This window comes from Squalius cephalus (genome assembly GCF_949319135.1).
Source record: "Squalius cephalus genome assembly, chromosome: 25".
NCBI classification, from domain to species: domain Eukaryota; kingdom Metazoa; phylum Chordata; class Actinopteri; order Cypriniformes; family Leuciscidae; genus Squalius; species Squalius cephalus.
Window position 1 is genome coordinate 5,475,860 of NC_137146.1, and position 18,174 is coordinate 5,494,033.

Genomic DNA, 18,174 nt, shown 5'->3' on the forward strand with positions numbered 1-18,174 from the left:
CACACACTGTACTACTGTACTAGCAACACCACCATCTCCAACCTAACCTATCAAGATCCACTACCAATCAACCCCTCCCCCCCCCCTCCCACCATAACCAATAAAATTTGTCCCCATTCGCCCCAAACTCTCCTCCAATCAAAAGGATCCTGCAAGGTGATTGGCTGCAGCAGTGCCGGCTCTTTTGCTAGCTTCCCCTGTCCTGTTTCTCCCTCCCTCCCTGCTAGGTCGTGTCTAACCCCATCCACGCGAGACACGACGCTCTGCCGGTGCGCGTGACGGAGCCGAAGCACGCCACCTACCCCGTCTGGGTGCCCGAGTGGCAGAGCGAACGGGAGTTTCAACTCATGACCTTCTGAGGAGCCCCGTGAACCAGACTTACCGTGTGGGCGGGATCAAGGGTGAGGGCGGGGAGGGAGTGTGGGAGGAGCCATACCCAGAGGGAGGGGCCACGCAGCCTCTCGACAACGTTCAGAAGACGGCTGGGAGATCTGGACCGTTCACTAATTTACCCTTTCGACGACATCTCTAACCAGTCATCTCATTGCCAATTGGATCTTTTTTTGCCAAATTTTAGCAAAATGTACCAAAATAGCATGCGAGAAATGTGAGGAAAGCCTTTGTTTTTTGTCTTTGCTAGCTATCACCAGAATTTTCGGCAGTTTTTTTTTTTTTCCCAATCAAATAAATATAATTTATGTTAGATGTTATTTTATTGTTCCAAGTCAAGAGTGGCCTTATAATCATAGTCTTTTTGATCATAGTGAAAGAGTAAATTTGTTACCACCAGTAGACTATAAGAAATAACCACATTTGGATGGTCATCTACTAAGAAAAAAGAAAGAAATTAAATTATATATATATAATTATATATATATATATATATATACACACACACACATCAGTGCCAATAAATTAAGGTAAGACAGAATGAAACATATGTTCAATATTAAATAAAAAATTTAATATTTACATTTTAAAGAAAGCCATAAATGTAATATTTTGTTAAAAATATTATTATAAAAAAAATTCAAAGACTAAATATTATTGAATAATATAAAAAGAACAGTTTGCCGATTTAGTAATATTTCCTATCACCTCATAATTCATACCATTCCCTCATTATTATCATTTCATAAGTGTGTGTCTTTGCCACTAGATGTCAGCAGAGGACAGGAAACTAAGCACAGTGCTTCCATGATACTTAAAAACGACCATTTTTTGTCATTGGTCTGATGTGGCGTCTGTTTATTTTTCATTCTACAAGAGCACAGGAAGGGGTTTGATTTATTTTATTATTTCTCGACACATCATCACTATTTGCCCTGTAAAAAGCCAATAATCATACTACATCTGCCATCATATCCAATGTAGATGTCTTAGCATTTTTTACGATCCATTGCTTTTTTTTCACTCTACAACCTTTCTGTCCACGCTCCCCGTGACCAAAGTGTTGAACTGTTTTTGTCGATATTTCCAGATTTGTTCTTCTGTTTCCAACCTATCTTCAACTAAAAGGGCTTTCCAGCTTCTCCTCAATTAGATGAGCCCTTGGGTTGGTGGTGGTACGACCGCAATGCATTATGGGAAGGGGTCCTCCGTGAGGAGGAGCAAACAAGCGCTGCTTTATTCCCCCTAATAGCCCGCATTGCATCGTGGGTATCACCATGGCTTTCTTGGACACATGCCCCTTGGCAGCCATGGTTGAGTTTTAAGGACATTGGTTGGACAGAAAAAGACAGATTTCGAACTTTCGTTATCTGAACACATTGAACTGAATCATAATCAGTCATTTTACTGCTAAATGTTTATCCTGTATACTGAACAATCTCGGACTATAGCCATCGACAACACCATCGTGACCCCCAAAATTTAATACAAAAAAAAAGAAAAAAAAAGAAGGATGCTTCGCAATTCAAAAGGACAGAACTTTTGCGGTTATTCCAAACACTAGGAGATTTGCCAAGATATTCTTTGTTTTGTTCTCTTTTTTTCTTTTCTTTTTTTTGCCTGTTTTTCTTTTTTGAGTTCTGTGTCTGATGGGTTAGTTTAGCTAGTCACACTTCACACCGAGCGCCACAGACGGCGCCTCGCGTCTCCGTCCATCTTTATTAACAAGACCGCGGCTTTGTAAAGCACGTCACACTCGAATGTGATGCTAGTCGAGGTCCCGATGCTGCACGGCCGGCATAGCGACGGATCCCTCGCCGATGAAAAGATGTGAATCCGGATTCCGGATGACATAGCTTAATTGTTCGTGCCGACCGATATGCTGACCGCCAACTAACTGTGAAACTAACATGATGTCACATGACACCCTGAGACGTCACATTGCGTTGTGATGCGTTTATAAAGCTGCTTGTTTGGTTGATGCAGGTGTCGCGGCGACGCCCGGTCGCGGTTTGCTCGCTCGGTGTGAAGTCTGAACAATATGAAGGCCTTCATAAACGTAGAGAAGCGTGACGGAAATGCACCGACTTGTATGAATGTAGTATCTATTTGTGACCCAGAGCCATTATTTTGTTCTTTTATTTAATTGGTTTGCTTATTCATTTTTTTTCTTTCATGACAATGTGGTAAGATGAACTGTTCCATGCGTTGCACACTGTTTCGTTTTTTATATCATTCAATAATGGACAAATATAGACTGCCGTATATCTTGTATTGAATTTGATTTCCAATGGTATTCTATAGAAAGTATATTCTATAAATATATGAGATATATGAAACAGCGCCTCTTTAGTCAAACTCTCTCTTGTGGGAACTGCAATGTGTGGCTCTGCCTGTTGACTATTTCCACGTAAACCTGTGACTTGATTTGTATGGTGTCTGTATATATCCAAACGAAAATAAACTGTTGAAAAATACACATCAGCCTAGTTTATTTGCGTAGATGAAACCATACCTCTCTCCATTTGCGAATGAGCGCCTCATCTTGTTTCGTATGAGACCATGATGTTGTCTGTCGGGTATGAGTGCATTGTGGATGTTTTTGGTTCATTTTGAGTGAGAAAATTCCTTGTTTAACATTAATTCTTTGCTTAATGCCATTTTCCAGCCACTTCCTGGAAGCGGAGACGTCTTGTAATCCAGATCTGAAATGTATAACTTAATTCCCTAACATGATTTTGCTTTGTTGGAAATGTTTCTGTGAATTTAACCCTAATTCTGCATCTTTTTTTCTCGTCTGACCTGGAAGTGTTTATCAAATGTTTTGACAGGTGGAGGCCGTCGAAAAGATGCACCGTATTAACTGAATCCTTTCCCCCCTGCTAACCTGTGCTGTTTTTCTCACTTTTGTATATAAAAATGCATTTATTGTTCTTGAATTGTTTGAATCTGTTGCATCTGTGGTTGGTAAAGCCACAGGGAGGCGCCAAAGATTGCAAAAGAGCTCTTGAGGGGGTTTAGTTCTGACTTCCTGTGTTTCGTTATTGGTCGAACTTGATATTTTCCGTTGTCGTTTTGTTTTGTGTGTCTGTCCTGGTCTGTGTAAATATGTATCTATATATACTGCACGTTCAATGTGCTGCTGTATGTTTGCACCGTTCTGCTTGCGCGTTTATTTGAGCCTTTTTCTTGCTATTTTTTGTTGTCCCCCACAACACACTGACACACATTTCACCTGCACACACACACACACACACACACACTAGAGTTAAGACACAACACACACACACCCTCCCCACCTCCATGTATGTTCCCAGTGTGTTCTTTGCACTGACATCTTGTCTTGTTTCTTTGCAGTCACGGAAAGCCAGTGATCAGACAAAGAGCATTGAGAGTAAAACTGACAGTATAGGGAGTGGAAGGGCCATACCCATCAAACAGGTATGTCACCTCATTCATACACTCATTATATGAGGTAAGTACACTGTTGTAGGATAGGATTTTTAAATGTCAATATCTTAAGAAGTGTTTTACTATGTATGCATGATGTGGATGTATGTTTCAGCACTAAAAGGGTATGCAAACTATTTTTGAAGACTTTGAAACTGAAATGAACTTGATTGTTTTAGGCTTTCTCTGTCAGTTTCTTTGTGCGACCAACAGATGTCAGTACAACACAATGTTAACTAAGTCTACATATTCTTGTTCTATCTATAGTAACCTGTTGGCAGTTTATATGATATGCAATTACATATACAATAATCTGGCAAACAATGACTTACTTTCAGCTCCAAAATCTCTAATGTGAATCAGTTGGAACATATTGGAAAATTATACTTAGCCTTTGGCCTGCTCTTGCAAAGATGCATTTGAATGTCCATGAACTTACACGTCGTTAAAAAATTGTCTTGGAATCCTTAAATTTCTATTTGAGTTTTTATGTTGGATATATTTTATTTATTTAGTTAATAATTGATACATAATCATCAGCCTTGCCCAACTCACCCTAACAAGAAATTTGGGATTTGGCCACCCTTTGGGAAATGTGCAATTAATGAGTATCCATTGCTTTTTTTTTTATCATTTAATATGATTTATGAACCGAAACTGGTATTTAATGTTGTTTAATCATGTATAAGAACTTTTGGCTACTTATAACATTCAGTAGAAACAGGTGTTCAAGAATCATTACATTCTACATTACAGTCAGTTTTTTGATGTATGTGTTTGAACAGAAATTAAACTCAGTTTAGTGAAATACCTCGCCTGATGTCGGAAAGATCTAATGTGATTTTGAAAGGATTCATCTTAGTAATTGGCGGTAGTACTTGATGGAGTAGCTGTCAAATATTTATTTTTCTTTAGCAGAGTTGTTCGTTCATTTGTTGTTTTTTGAGCCTCTGATTCAATTTTCAAATGAACCCTAGCCTTAACCTTTAACCCCTGCCAGAGATTAGCATTGTCACATTGAACAGAAGTCATTCCTAGGACAAGCATCACATGCAACCTCTGACTTTAAACAAATCCTGTTGCAGTAGTTTAGAAAATGGCTTCCAAATAGTTTACAATTTCAAATTAGTTTTTTAAAGTCATTTTCTAATAAAATACTTTAGAATTAGGTAACAACGGCAATTTAGAAATAGTTTTAAATAAGGAGTTTACAAATAAGGTAGTTTATAAAAGTAATTTAGAAATAGTTTCCAAGCAGTATTTTACAATAAATTCATTTCATAGTAGTTTACGAAGGCTGTTTAGATTTAGTTTACAAGATTCTTTCCTTGTAGTATTTTAGAGAGTTTTTAAACACTATTTTACAAATAAGGTAGTTTTACAAAAGTAGTTTAGAAATCCTTTCCAAATATGTTTGAAAATAGTTTAGTAAAAAATGTTGTTTAGAAATAGTTTCGAAAGACATTAAGACACAATTAACAAATGGAGTTTAGATATAGTTTAACAAAAGTGTTTGAGGAATTCTTTCCATGTAATATATATTTCACATATATCGAACAACAATTTTTAGAAATCATTTCCAAAAAATAATACACAACTAGTTTGAAAGTAGTTACGTAATAAAGTTTAAAAATAGGTTACAAATAAGGTAATTTAAAAGAAGTTTAGTCAATTTTGTAATTCACATGTAATTCAGTTTCTGTTGTGTGCTGTGAAAATAAATGTACAAATAAATTGTGTACAAGTATCTGAAGTACAATTTGCATGAGGCAATTTTATGTTAAATTGTAGATCTGAAACTTATATTAATCTCAATGGATTACTTGCGCTGAGCTTTGTGACGCACTTCCGTTTTGAAATAGTACAGCTCATTTATTTCCGGTTATGTATATTTTCAATGTGCTGTAGTCACGTTGTTGACTGAACACCACCTGAAATGAGTGTCTGCAAGAATCTGTAAAAACCTGAACATGTTCAAAGACAGGATAAGAGATATTCTGATGATATCTGTGTAATGACCTGAGAAAGCAGCGGCTGTTGAACATACGCCATTATTCCACCACAGGGTGTCAGTGCTCGTCTAAACTAGTGACCGCGATGCTAAAGAGTGCGAGACCTGATGAATACAAACCTTCATTTATTTGTATCACATATTTTAATTACTATTGTGTCATTTTTCATACATTTATGGCCAAAAATCATAATTAATATATTCAAAATAGTTGACTGTCATTCTCCTCTATGCTGAGTTCGTTACCATTTAAGATTAATTCAATAACATCGTTAAATTGATTTAAGGGACCATCATTCATTCAAATATTTTAAAAGACTGGAATAAAAGCAATCCTTTTTATTAGTCAAATTCATTTAAAAATGTAAAGTCAACAATTATGAAATATGATCAGTAAGAGAAAAACACAGTTAATGAGAAGACGAGCACTGGACTAATGCAGGTTAGTGGGGAAATATGTGCATTTATTTATTTATTATTATTCAGAATGCACAGTTGGAACGAAAATATATTTATAGGAACATTTGTATATGGATCATAGCATTAACATGATTGGGGTGACGCGTCCCTCTCGCAGTTAACATATCACACAACTATTTCCTCTCAGTCGACCTCCTTTACTCTATCTCCATTGTGCATCAATTACACTCCTGCTTTAAAGATGATCCCTTTAAGAGCAGTCATTGTAATCTGTTTGTCTGTAGTGGATAGTCACTGAGAGAGTAAAGGAGAGGGGGGACGCTGGCCATGGTGGGACGCCTTTCAATGGAGCTGATTGCCCGGCCAGTCAAATGCACAGTCAGGAAGATCAAAGTGCCATGGGAGTATAATTACCTCCCACTGGGCAAATTACACACTGTGGACCCCCCCATCCCTCCTAATCAGTAAAAATGGTAAATAAGGACAACAATAGCAGTGATGGCTCAGGGGTGACACAGGGAGACTGTCAACACAAGGCTTTTGTGTTTAATCCCAGTAAGTTCCTCTTTCTTTCCCCCTCCTCTCCTCCGCTGACCACAGAACTGAGGCCATCGTGATGATAGACATGTCTGTGTGAGCTACAGGAAGAGAGGGATCTGTGTGTGTGTGTGTGTCTGTTGGTTTAGGAGATAGAAGACAGACAGGTGCGTGTGCAGTCAGCATGGCGTTTGTATACTTATGTTGGCTGATTGGGCTGTAGGTTGTGAAAAAAAAAAAAAAAAAGAGTCTAATGTAAATAACCACCCTTTGCATTAGGGTGAATCTTTTTTTTTTTTGATTTTATAGGTGTTGTTTTATTTTTTTATTTTATTTTTGTGTTGTATTGTGCAATTATTCTCATGACAATTAAGTCGCATTTTCTCCTAAATTCTCATCACCATAATACGCTTGGATTATTTTATTTTGTTTTATTTATATTTTATTTAAAAATAAATATATAATTTTTTACTTAAGTTTTAATTTATTTTATAGTGAAATATATTTTATATAAAGTTTATATTTAAGTGAAATGTGCATTTAACAATTTTTTTTTTCTTCTGTAATTCCCATTATTCACAATGGTTATTTTCATTGAAATTTCTTATATTATTTTGTACCATTTTATACTAAGATTTACTGTAATGCTAATTATTTATTTACATAAAGGCAATACAACAAACACTACCATGATTTATAAATAATTGAAAGTATACATTTATTAAACTGTAAATACATTTTCTAAATTAATGAAAGAAATGAAAGAAAAATTGCATTCATGATAGTAATGTATCCCCCTTAAAGTACTGAGGGTGTCAGATGGTAATACCATGACACTTCATTTTATTTACCATATTTCTGGTATTTAATTTGTACTTGAAGGAAAACTTCAAATACTACCATCATGATATTACCATCATTATCTTCAAAAACGTGGTACATAATGTATGTAACATTTTATAATGGTACTTTTTAGTAAGGAATAGATTAAACACATCATTTAATGATTTCAGACTTTCTCATTGAAATATCTGAAAGTATCAAAGTACATAGAGGTCATTTTCCAAGATCCACAAATCCACCCTGAACATCTTGCTTTATATTCCTTTTATTGATGCTAGACGTTCATGTTTCTCTCTTTTAGCATTGATCTGTTTCAGCACTGTGGGGTGTGATTTCACCGATCATGTTTATGCAGCCATGACTGTTGGAAACAAACGTGACTAGTGCGACGTCCATGTACGTGCACAGAAGCCGTTGCCAGAAGAGGTCACTCGGTTGTCCGTTTAATTTATTTGATTGGCAAACCGATAGGAATTCTGTAGGAACACATGCATTATTGAATGAATAATGACTGGGCAGTTCAGCTAACAGATGGTTGCTTCTTATGAAATGACAGTTCCAGCATAGTGATCATAATATATTATGAACACCAAATACAAGGAAGAATACAAGCTTGACCAAAACCCTCAAGCATGCTTCCTTTACAGTGTTTATACAGGATTAGTCAAATCTGGAGAAATTTATAAGTAAATAAGATGGCTATGTTTGCATACTTTTTAAAAATATATATATTTCACTTTTATTTTATGCATTTGGTTATGCATTATGCACTACTGTTCGAGCTACATTAATGTTATATGAAATTATATATAACAAGTCAATTTTTCTATACATATTTTTATTTCACATTTCTTTTCTGTATTATTTTATGGATTTGACAGACAACTCTGAGATTTTTCTTTGCTTTTTTGCTATTACATTTATTTTATTATTTCACATTATATTTTATTTTATGCTTTTGTCAGATTATTGTTTGACACTACATGAATGTAATATAAAATTATATATAACAAGTCAACTTTTTACATTTTATTTCATTTATTTTATTATTATGCATTTGGCAGACTACTGTTTGAGCTATTTTTCACTGCTTTTTCTTTGCTATTTTAATTTGATTTACTGTTTTAACTACATATTATTACTACTACATATGGCCTGTAGAGCATTTGGATAAAACTGTCAGCCAGATGCTTAAAATAAAATAATGTGAAATACAATAAATTATACATATTATTATCATTATATATATAAAATGTAAAAAGTTGACTTGTTATATATAATTTTATTACATTTTCATGTAGTCAATGTAACTTGTAGTAATGTAGTAATGCCAACTGTTTTAAATACTACTTCTTGAGTGGTTGAGTTGATAGAGCTGTATTTAGGAGAGAATATCCGTGGAGGGATCAGATCAAGGCGAGGAGAGGATTAGGTCTTGATTGTCGGGTAAACACCATGATACCCAGTTGACCCCGGGTCAGCAACTGATGTTAAGCAAGTAGTGTATTCTTCACGTGGATTAGTCCCCTTCAGTGTCAGGCCGGCCGGTTAACACATCAGAGCCCTCCTACTCTCTCACTCCCAACAGGAAGTGGTAAAGAGCACAGGAATCTTCCCTAATCCCCTAATTAAGCCAAAACAGGCCACCCAAACCCCCTGTGCTCCCTGCCGCCCACCCCTAAACACCTCTGTGCACTTCCAGCCCTGGCCGGGGAGTGTTTGTCCTGGCTGGACTTTAGGGGATAAATGCTCAGTGAGTGTTTTCTTAAAAGAACAGCGGGAGATTGATGGTGAGGCCTTGAGCAGGGGACGGGATGGAGGCTGGAAGCTTTTGAAGAGCTCGGGATCACAGGCTCTAATCCTCGTGCTAGCAGAGGTCTGGGAGAGTTCGCCGGCGCAACAGGCAAAAGAATACACACTGAGTCTGTGCACAAATTGGATTTAGCCTCTGCTCTCCCCCCACAGCACTGATATGTGCTCCTCACAGTCTTTGATGTGCACAGACACGGTGCCGATGCCCAATCCGGCCTCCGACTGTGGGTGTCCACCAAGGAAAAAGTGATCCAGGCCTGAAAAAATTGGTTCTTCTCTTAAACCTACTGGTTTTGAAGCAGGAACCGCTTCAAATATACATACATAAGATATTTTATTTGTTTATTAATCTGATAGTTCTATCAAAGGCAGCTTGTAATGGCATACAGTTGCTAAATGAAGTTACTTAATTATAAAAGTGTGAAACATGACGTTTGTGGAGATGTTATGAGGAAACAGAGTACTGTTGTTTTTATGGCTGATATGCAGTTACTTTTATATAACTTTTTGTTGTACTATTTCTCACTTAATTAAGTAAGTCATTCTGGATAATATCATCTGCTAAATCAATAAATAGAAAGTTCTGTTCACACCAAGAACGATATGACAAACTGATGTAAATCACTGGAGAAGGTTAGTGGCAAGAATTTGCATTAAACAAATGTGGGCAATACAACAAAGTTGACCTACTTAAAGTAAAACAAAACATTAACAGCAAATGTTTGGTGTGAAGAACCCATGCAGTGGTTTAAAAGGTGAAAATTGACTGTGAAAATCTACACTATGTGTTAATAGGCCTTGTATTTATGCAAATGAGGGTGTGTGTGTGACTCAAGTGTGAATGAGTACATGAATCTTCACAGTGCTGGGGAAACTAGGGGGATGTGTCTTGACATCTCAGAGGTTGACCAGCTGATCTTCTTCATCCTGAACCTGAAATTGTTTCTGTGTTATTAAAATGGCCCTGCTGATTGTTATTCAGAGTATTGTGAATGTTTTCTGATCTGAAATCTTCTCATTACTGATTGTTTTTGTCTTGAACAGGGGATTTTGTTAAAAAGGAGTGGGAAATCACTTAATAAGGAGTGGAAGAAGAAATACGTAACTTTGTGTGACAACGGCCTGCTCACCTACCACCCTAGTTTACATGTAAGTATGCGTCTCCTCTGCTGTTAGAGTTCATTTAGCTGAATAGGTTCATTAAGATGATTCAATTCAGTGAACTGATTCAAACAAATGATTCACTGAGTGGTATTTGGTGTAATTTCCTTGCTTACCCAGCTAATACTTTTTGGATCCTAGAACAGTCTATTTTTGTTCATATATATTCTAGGGTTCTTAAAGGGATAGTTCACCCAAAATGAAAATTCTGTCATTAATTACTCACCCTCGTGTCGTTCCAAACCCGTAAGACTTTCGTTCATCTTCTGAACACAAATTAAGATATTTTTGATCAAATCCAATGCTGTTGATGTAGTGTAAACAGTGCAGCCCTTCCAGGTTCTACGTCAGAACGCTGCCTCACTATTGGCCGACGCTGGTCACGTGACCACCACGGCATATGCGTGTGATGCTGACGCAGGAGCTAGCTAATAGGGAGCCGGCGTTTTGAGATAGAACCATTTCTGGCATTAATTACTCACCCTCATGTCGTTCCAAACCCTGTAAGACCTTTGATCATCTTCGGAACACAAATGAAGATATTTTGAAGAATATGGGTAACAAAACAGTTTATGGGTCAATGGGGCCTATCAACTTTTTGGTAACCAACATTCTTCAAAATATCTTCTTTTGTGTTCAACAGAAGAAAGAAACTCATACAGGTAAATGATGACATAATTTTCATTTTTGGGTGAACTATCCCTTTAAGTAAATGGGATGTTCATTTTAGGTTTGGAGAATGTTCCTTCTTTAACCTCTGATATCTTTTACGGTCAAGTGATCTACAAACGTTTGTAACCAATTTAGCATAAAAAGAGAATTGTTCACAAATCAGAACTCTCGTTCCAGTTAAAAACACCATGAAATCGATTCCAACATTGACGTAACGGGACATATCGAATGGATTTTTCGCGATTGCACTAGCATGATTTCTATACATCTTTAAAACCTTATTTGAATGATGAACATTTGAAACGACGATATTATGGTTTAGATTGAGATTCAGTATGAGAGACTGTTTGGGTGTTTTGGAGGTATTTTCTACTAATACAGATGAGGGCCGGACAGGTCAGCTTCTCTTCCGTTGCTCCAGCAGCTCTCGTATCTTACGGCAGTCGCCGCGGGAAAAGCACGGGCCGTTTCGCGCGGAACATTTATCTCTGTCAGAACCCCCGCGCGGCCTTAATACCTCCTAAAATCCCCTCTCACTCATCCCCCAGCTTTCTCACGCGTCCCTTTTCCTCCGTTCCCCTCATTTACATACGTCACGTTCACGCCTATCTTTGTTCTTGTGTTTCTACGACACTTGTAACATAGGTTAGTAATTAATAAGGGCTTCCTAATTAAGATCCACTGGAGAAGCGGCGTACCTTGACCGTCAAGACAAGTTACATGAGACACATTCAGCGGTCTCCACGGACTATGACCGAAATTAATATCTTGGCCAAACTCACGTCTCTCACATGAACTGCATGTTTATTATCGATATAATGCGCATCTCGTGCCAGCGGTGTGTGTAATAGGCACGCGATGCCATGGGCGTCATAATCGTTAGAGACATTTGGGTTTGGACACCTGTGGACCACTCGTTTAGCTCAACGAGAAGGACGGGGAGAGAGAGAGATGCACGGAAAGACGGTTTAATTTTGCGCCGCAGCCAGCCGAGCTATCCCACAATCCCCTTCTGTTAATTCTGTCTGCTACATCAATTAAATTGTTTGTAGAAACTAATTGAATATGGCTTAATCACACATCTTAATAGCTTTCTGCGCCTCAAACTGGCTGTTAATTCCAGCAATAAAATGGAATGAGAGCGCTCACTGGGTAATTAGTACTGAGGCTTTTGAAGAAATTAGTGCTTTATGGGGCGCAATAAAAGTGAAGAGGAGTTGGCGGGAGACTTTCGAGGCCAAAATCTCTGCTCGCCTCTTTTGTGCTGAGCAGGGTGATTTGCACCTTGGCTTAGCCCATTTGCGCTTTGCAAACTCCCTTGAAAATGGAATAGCCCGATTTAAATTGGAATGAGTCTGCTCGCAGTCATTAATGCTAATTTTGCTAATCTGCGGCAGCGTGGAAACAGGTGAAATAGATTGCGTGGGTCTGGTGCTGGTTTGATTGTCCAAAGCTGCTTTTATTCATCGTTGTGTTTGTTTTTAAAGCTTCAGGACCTCTAAAAAGTTTCTTACTTAGGTTTTTTTCTTTTTTCTTACTTTGCTTTAGCGCTGCATCTGTTCATTGTTTGTTTGTGTAAACTTCAGGCATATTTAATTTCATGCAAATTAGGCCGTGGATAATAGAAGTACAGACAGTTCAATATGTCATGCTGTTGTTTATTTAGAAAATATTGAAAATATGTCTTAAGTTAAGTTCACGAAAAAACTTAAATACTATAATATACTGAAATGCTAGAAAATATTAGAATATACTTAGTCACAATGAAATCAAAATGGGCAATTCTTGTTTTTTTTTATTGAATACTGCAGTATTTATTAAAAATTATTTATCTGTGCACATACTTTTTAAGTGCCTTCTTAATCTTTGATCAAAATACCCTCTTGGAGCAACATCTCTTCTCTTCTCTTACTGACGCGAGGGCAGGACAACCTGTCACTCACTTGAGATCGACCAATAGCAAGCCACAACCATCCACTCAGTTCCCTATGGACAAAATTCAAGCCCCGCCCCAAATCTTTTTCTTGATCGGAAAGGCGTTTCACTCAGATATACGTCACAATAGGGAACAAAAGACTTATAGCTGACAGATACCTTATCATGCTGACCTTAAATACTAGAAAATAATGAAATACCCCAAAACTTAATACTAGAGTTGGTAACTAAATAATACTACAACCAAATGATTTTTATGACATTTGTTTGACTCGTTTAATTTGCATTCAAAAAATGAGCCAAAAATGAGCCTGAAATACTGTACTAAAATTGTGTTGGTCCTACTCATTAAGAAAACAATCATTAAGCGGAATTTAATTGCAACTAGAAACGTTACATTTAGGGAGCATACTGAACGGACTGTGATTTAGCATTTTCAAAGCCTCATTCTCATTCACAATGTGTCAGATGTGGGTTTACTGTTGACCAATTTCCCAGCCTAGATCTAGATGTACATAATGTCATATTTTTATTTCTCAGGACTACATGCAGAACATCCACGGTAAAGAAATCGATCTGCTGCGGACGACGGTGAAGGTTCCCGGGAAGAGGCCGCCTAGAGCGGTGGCCACGGTCGCCCCTACAGCCAGCCCCAAAACCAACGGACTGACCAAAGACCGGAGCACTTTACAACTCGGTATCGGCGCCACAAGTAAGTGTGAACTGATTCAGTAGTGTTATACTTTATAATTAATGAATTTATTAATTGCAACAGTGTTAAATTGTTGATTCCTCATTAAAAACATCTTGTAGCTCTACGTAATGTGTGTTAAAAGTCAGGAACTGTTCGATTAAAGTAGCATTGGTATCTATTCTGAAAACTGCTTGTTTTCGGATTTGGCTGTACATCGGTTCATTTGTGCCTTGTAAGAACCAGATTTACTCTGTTTTCACTTGAGAGAGAGAGAGTTTGGGAGGTCTGTGAAGGTATAATTGGATTTAGGGAGCTGAGATCAAGTGTAATTAATAAAAAAACAGGAGCAACTTTCTCCAGGGGCTCTGCAAGCTGGCATGACCGCTGTGGAAACATAACCGGCCAGGACCTCAGCATCACTTAGCCTGGGCTAATTGCTTTTGCACCATTAAAGACAGGTCAGCAAGGGCTTCTGGGAACTGCAGTTTTCTGGCTTGTGTCCAGTCTTGTGTTGGATAGGGAACCGGGTTTATTGGTCACAGAGACATGAGCATTTGTCAGTGTTGCTGGGCCAGATGAATGGGGTTGCTTGGAAAAGTCACAAAAGTTGAAATTGCGTTCAGGTTGGCAACTAATTAACCTTCAGTCGACTGCAGAGGTTAGAAAAGGGAGAATTTTGGGGCATTCGGACCTGAAATAGTCACAACACCTGGACCTGTTTTATTCAAGCTACAGAAAATAGAGATGTCTGGGTAAAGAGCTCAAACATGCCCTTAGGCAACTAATACACACAGATTACAGCATTAGTTAAGACTGTACATCTCTATTTAGGTTATATGAATATAAAGAAATAGTTTTATATATCACTGACTGTAGTATTATTTATCACTGAAAATCAACATGGAAAATACATTTTATATTTTTATATACATATTTGTGGTTTAATCTAATTACTTGCTCAGCCCCAAAAGTGACTACTTTCCTGCTGTCATCAATCACACTCTCAATGTTATTTTTTTTAATGAACATTAAGATAACATTTCTCTTAATAATATCTTATTAATTTCTGTCCATTTTACTTTAAAATTAATTAAAATTTTGTTGATGAAAATAGTCTAGTTTATAATAAAAATGTGAAAAATTATGAAATTATCTGTCAAACTATAAAAAAAAATAATCAAACATCTTGATAAATCAAACATGATTTATCAGCATAAAATGAATAATTCATGATTGATACTTATTTAGCATATTTTGGATATTGAATTAAATGTAGTATATTGTTACTGTAAATGCGTATTTACAACAAAACTTAGTTCAGATTCAGCAGTGCATTTAATTCACTCTTTCCAATTGTAAGTTTTAATGTTACATTTATTTTGTGGATGTAGTATTACATTTATGTTGCAGATATCGACTAATCCAATAATTTAATATTTAAGGGTCATGAACTGCATTTATGTTTCCTGAGGTGCTCTTATGTTAGTATGATTTTTACATCAAAAATGGTCATAATTTAGAAATAAAAGGCCATTTTATATACTTATTTTATCCCTCTGATTTGAACACTCTGTTTGAAGGGGCGTGTCTGCTGTGAGACTTCAATGTAAACGCCCCCTGCTATGATTGGCTAACATCTTTGCATATGAAATAGGCATTACATGTTGAACTCTTGAAAACATTTACTACATTTTTACTATTACAGCTGTCGACATTAACTAATCGTGAAAAGTGTTGATTATAGCATTATATTTAGTAGGGCTGGGTAAAAAAAATATCGATTTCTCGATTTTAATCGATTCTCATTTTTACAAAACGATGTCGATTCTTAAATCCGAAGAATCGATTAGTCATCCTGTTTTCAGTTGATGAATGAATGGAACATTGTTGCGCGCATCCCATCCAATAAATCGCAATAATCTTTTATTATTTATATGAAACAAAGTCTCAGATTTCAAATTGCGTCCATTTTCTAACGAAATTCAAAAACATAATTACCGTTTTGGCGCTGTGGCGTGAGATCGCTCTGGCGCAGCTCAGCTCTAGAGAAGCAACGCTGAGCGCACGTGATCTTCTCTTCCGCCTTAATAATACCAGTTACAGCGCAAAATAAACATGAATGAGCATCTGAAAGTGTGTTAAAAGATAGAGTACAACTTATCGTAGTCCGTATCATGTCACATGGAATCGCTCAATCAGTGTTTCAACCGTGGAAAGACGTTAGTAAACAATGTCATGAAACGTCACATTTACCTCAGAAAAACCATATCCAGTGACATAAACTCGTTGGTCAGCTAGAAAAATTAACTCTAGAGAGGAGCATTTTGTTAAATATATGCACCATATTACATATTCATTATAATTTTAATGTTCTTCAATATTTAATGCATGTTTGAATAAATCTGGAAAAAAAATTATGACAGCCACCATTTAAATTTTTATGTAATTTCATATAACTTTATTATTATAAAAATAAATAAAAGTGTATTTTAAGTGTTTGTATACAAATCAGTTAATTTTTACCTTCAATATTATAGTAGGCTAATGAAGCTTATAGGCTACCACTGACTCCCATAGTTTACAATAATAGTTAAGAGATTTGTTTTCCTTGAGAAAATTTGCAATGTATTGTACCTGATATCCAAAATAATCAATATTGAATCGAATCGAATCGTAATCGAATTGCAAGCTTGTGAATCGAAATCGAATCGAATTGTGAAATTTGTGTCAATACCCAGCCCTAATATTTAGATCTACTCCCGTCGCATGAAAGATTGCAGCGATCAGCATTGTAGCCGACGACAGACATGAATGCAGTGATGTTGCCATTGCAGCTCGATTTCTGCAGTTTCAACAGTTCAAACACAATGTAAATAAGAGGAGATTCATTGTGCAGTGTAGACAGTGTCATTGTAACAGGAGTTTAAGCAAGAGTCCAGAACTCAGTCACTGATAAACCCGTGCTGTGTGATTGACATCTCCAGCGATTATAAAGGGAGGGTTTTTTGATCACTTTCTGTACATAATGTAAGCACAATTTAAGTAACAATGTTAAGTTGACTATTTAGTCAATGGCTTGATTTACTGACGCATTGATTTAAACGATTTTGAGGCCAAGAACGTCTAACTGTGCATGAATCAATATGTGTCAGAAATCACTGATCACAGAGTAGGCATTAGAATTAACTGTTTGCAAAGCCTGCGCCGAAATTGTGACTGATTTACCAAAGTATCCACAGGGAAATGTACCTAACTAACAAATAATGCTCTACTGAGATAATCACATAGTTGAAAATAAATAGCCACTTTCCTAGCATTAGGATCCTTTGAAATGTTGTTTTTAGTCCAGGGATCCTGTATCTCTCTTCTCTTCTTAATAAAACAATTAATTCTCCTTAATTCTCTCATCTCAATAACGCGCCGGTGGACGGGGCCAAAGACGCAATGATATAGAAGTAGACCTCTTACATGTCAAAAAATAAAGGAAAATTTGATTGCAAAGGTATGTTTTTAAGGGGTCATAAATTGAGGAAAGACAGTAAATTGAATGCACAAAATAATTTGAACTAAGTTACATACATGCATACCGTAGGATCCTCTCAAAAAACCTTCCTCAACTCAAGATTAAGGCTGTCCACTTCATGATTCAGTCTATTCCTGATGTTTAAAATCCAAATACAATCTTCATTTTTATTTATACTGTTAAATGTGTTGTAAATGGAAATTCATATTGATTTCAATCATTCAAGCCATTTTAATAACCAGTTTTGATCTTTATAGACAGACCTTTTTATATATATATTGTTTTTACATATATTATCCAACATTTGCAGGCCTGAAATGGCTTTTTATCTGTGTTATTTTGTTGATACGCTAGTTGACCTTCGGTTTAACACAAATTTACGCCGAAACGCTCGGGTCCCAATTTGACACGGGCCGCTTTTCCCGTTTCCCTTTTTCACTCTGCTTCGTATTAGAGGAAAATTGTGTTAATTTCCACTCGAGAGGGAAAAGGTTACGATTCGCAGTGGGCCTCCGCCGAGTGGAGGACGTACACTTGATTATGCAATCTGATTTTGATTTCATTAGGCATGCAATTGATGCGAAGGAACAAAGGGGTAATTTTTCATTCATGGCGGTCTAGCTGTTCCCTGTCTTTTTCTGTAGTCTGTAATTCATACACTTCCTCCTGATCTAAAGACCATTAGAAACTCTGGGGGGTGTGTAGGATTGGGGAGATGAGGGGGGT

At 36.8% G+C, this 18,174-nt stretch overlaps 1 protein-coding gene across 4 annotated transcripts in view; it reads left to right on the forward strand.

The window, feature by feature from the left end:
- Positions 1 to 18,174, forward strand: part of agap3 (ArfGAP with GTPase domain, ankyrin repeat and PH domain 3) — a 157,941-nt gene that overhangs the window by 92,996 nt on the left and 46,771 nt on the right. For 2 of the 4 annotated variants that reach the window (XM_079863064.1, XM_079863063.1), the window contains exons 9-11: positions 3,748 to 3,831; positions 10,508 to 10,612; positions 13,772 to 13,943. In XM_079863064.1, coding sequence (XP_079719190.1) covers positions 3,748 to 3,831; positions 10,508 to 10,612; positions 13,772 to 13,943 — 361 coding nt within the window. Of the gene's footprint in view, positions 1 to 227; positions 870 to 1,480; positions 3,145 to 3,747; positions 3,832 to 10,507; positions 10,613 to 13,771; positions 13,944 to 18,174 lie in introns of those variants that run through there. The other 2 variants (XM_079863066.1, XM_079863065.1) reach the window with 2 other exon arrangements.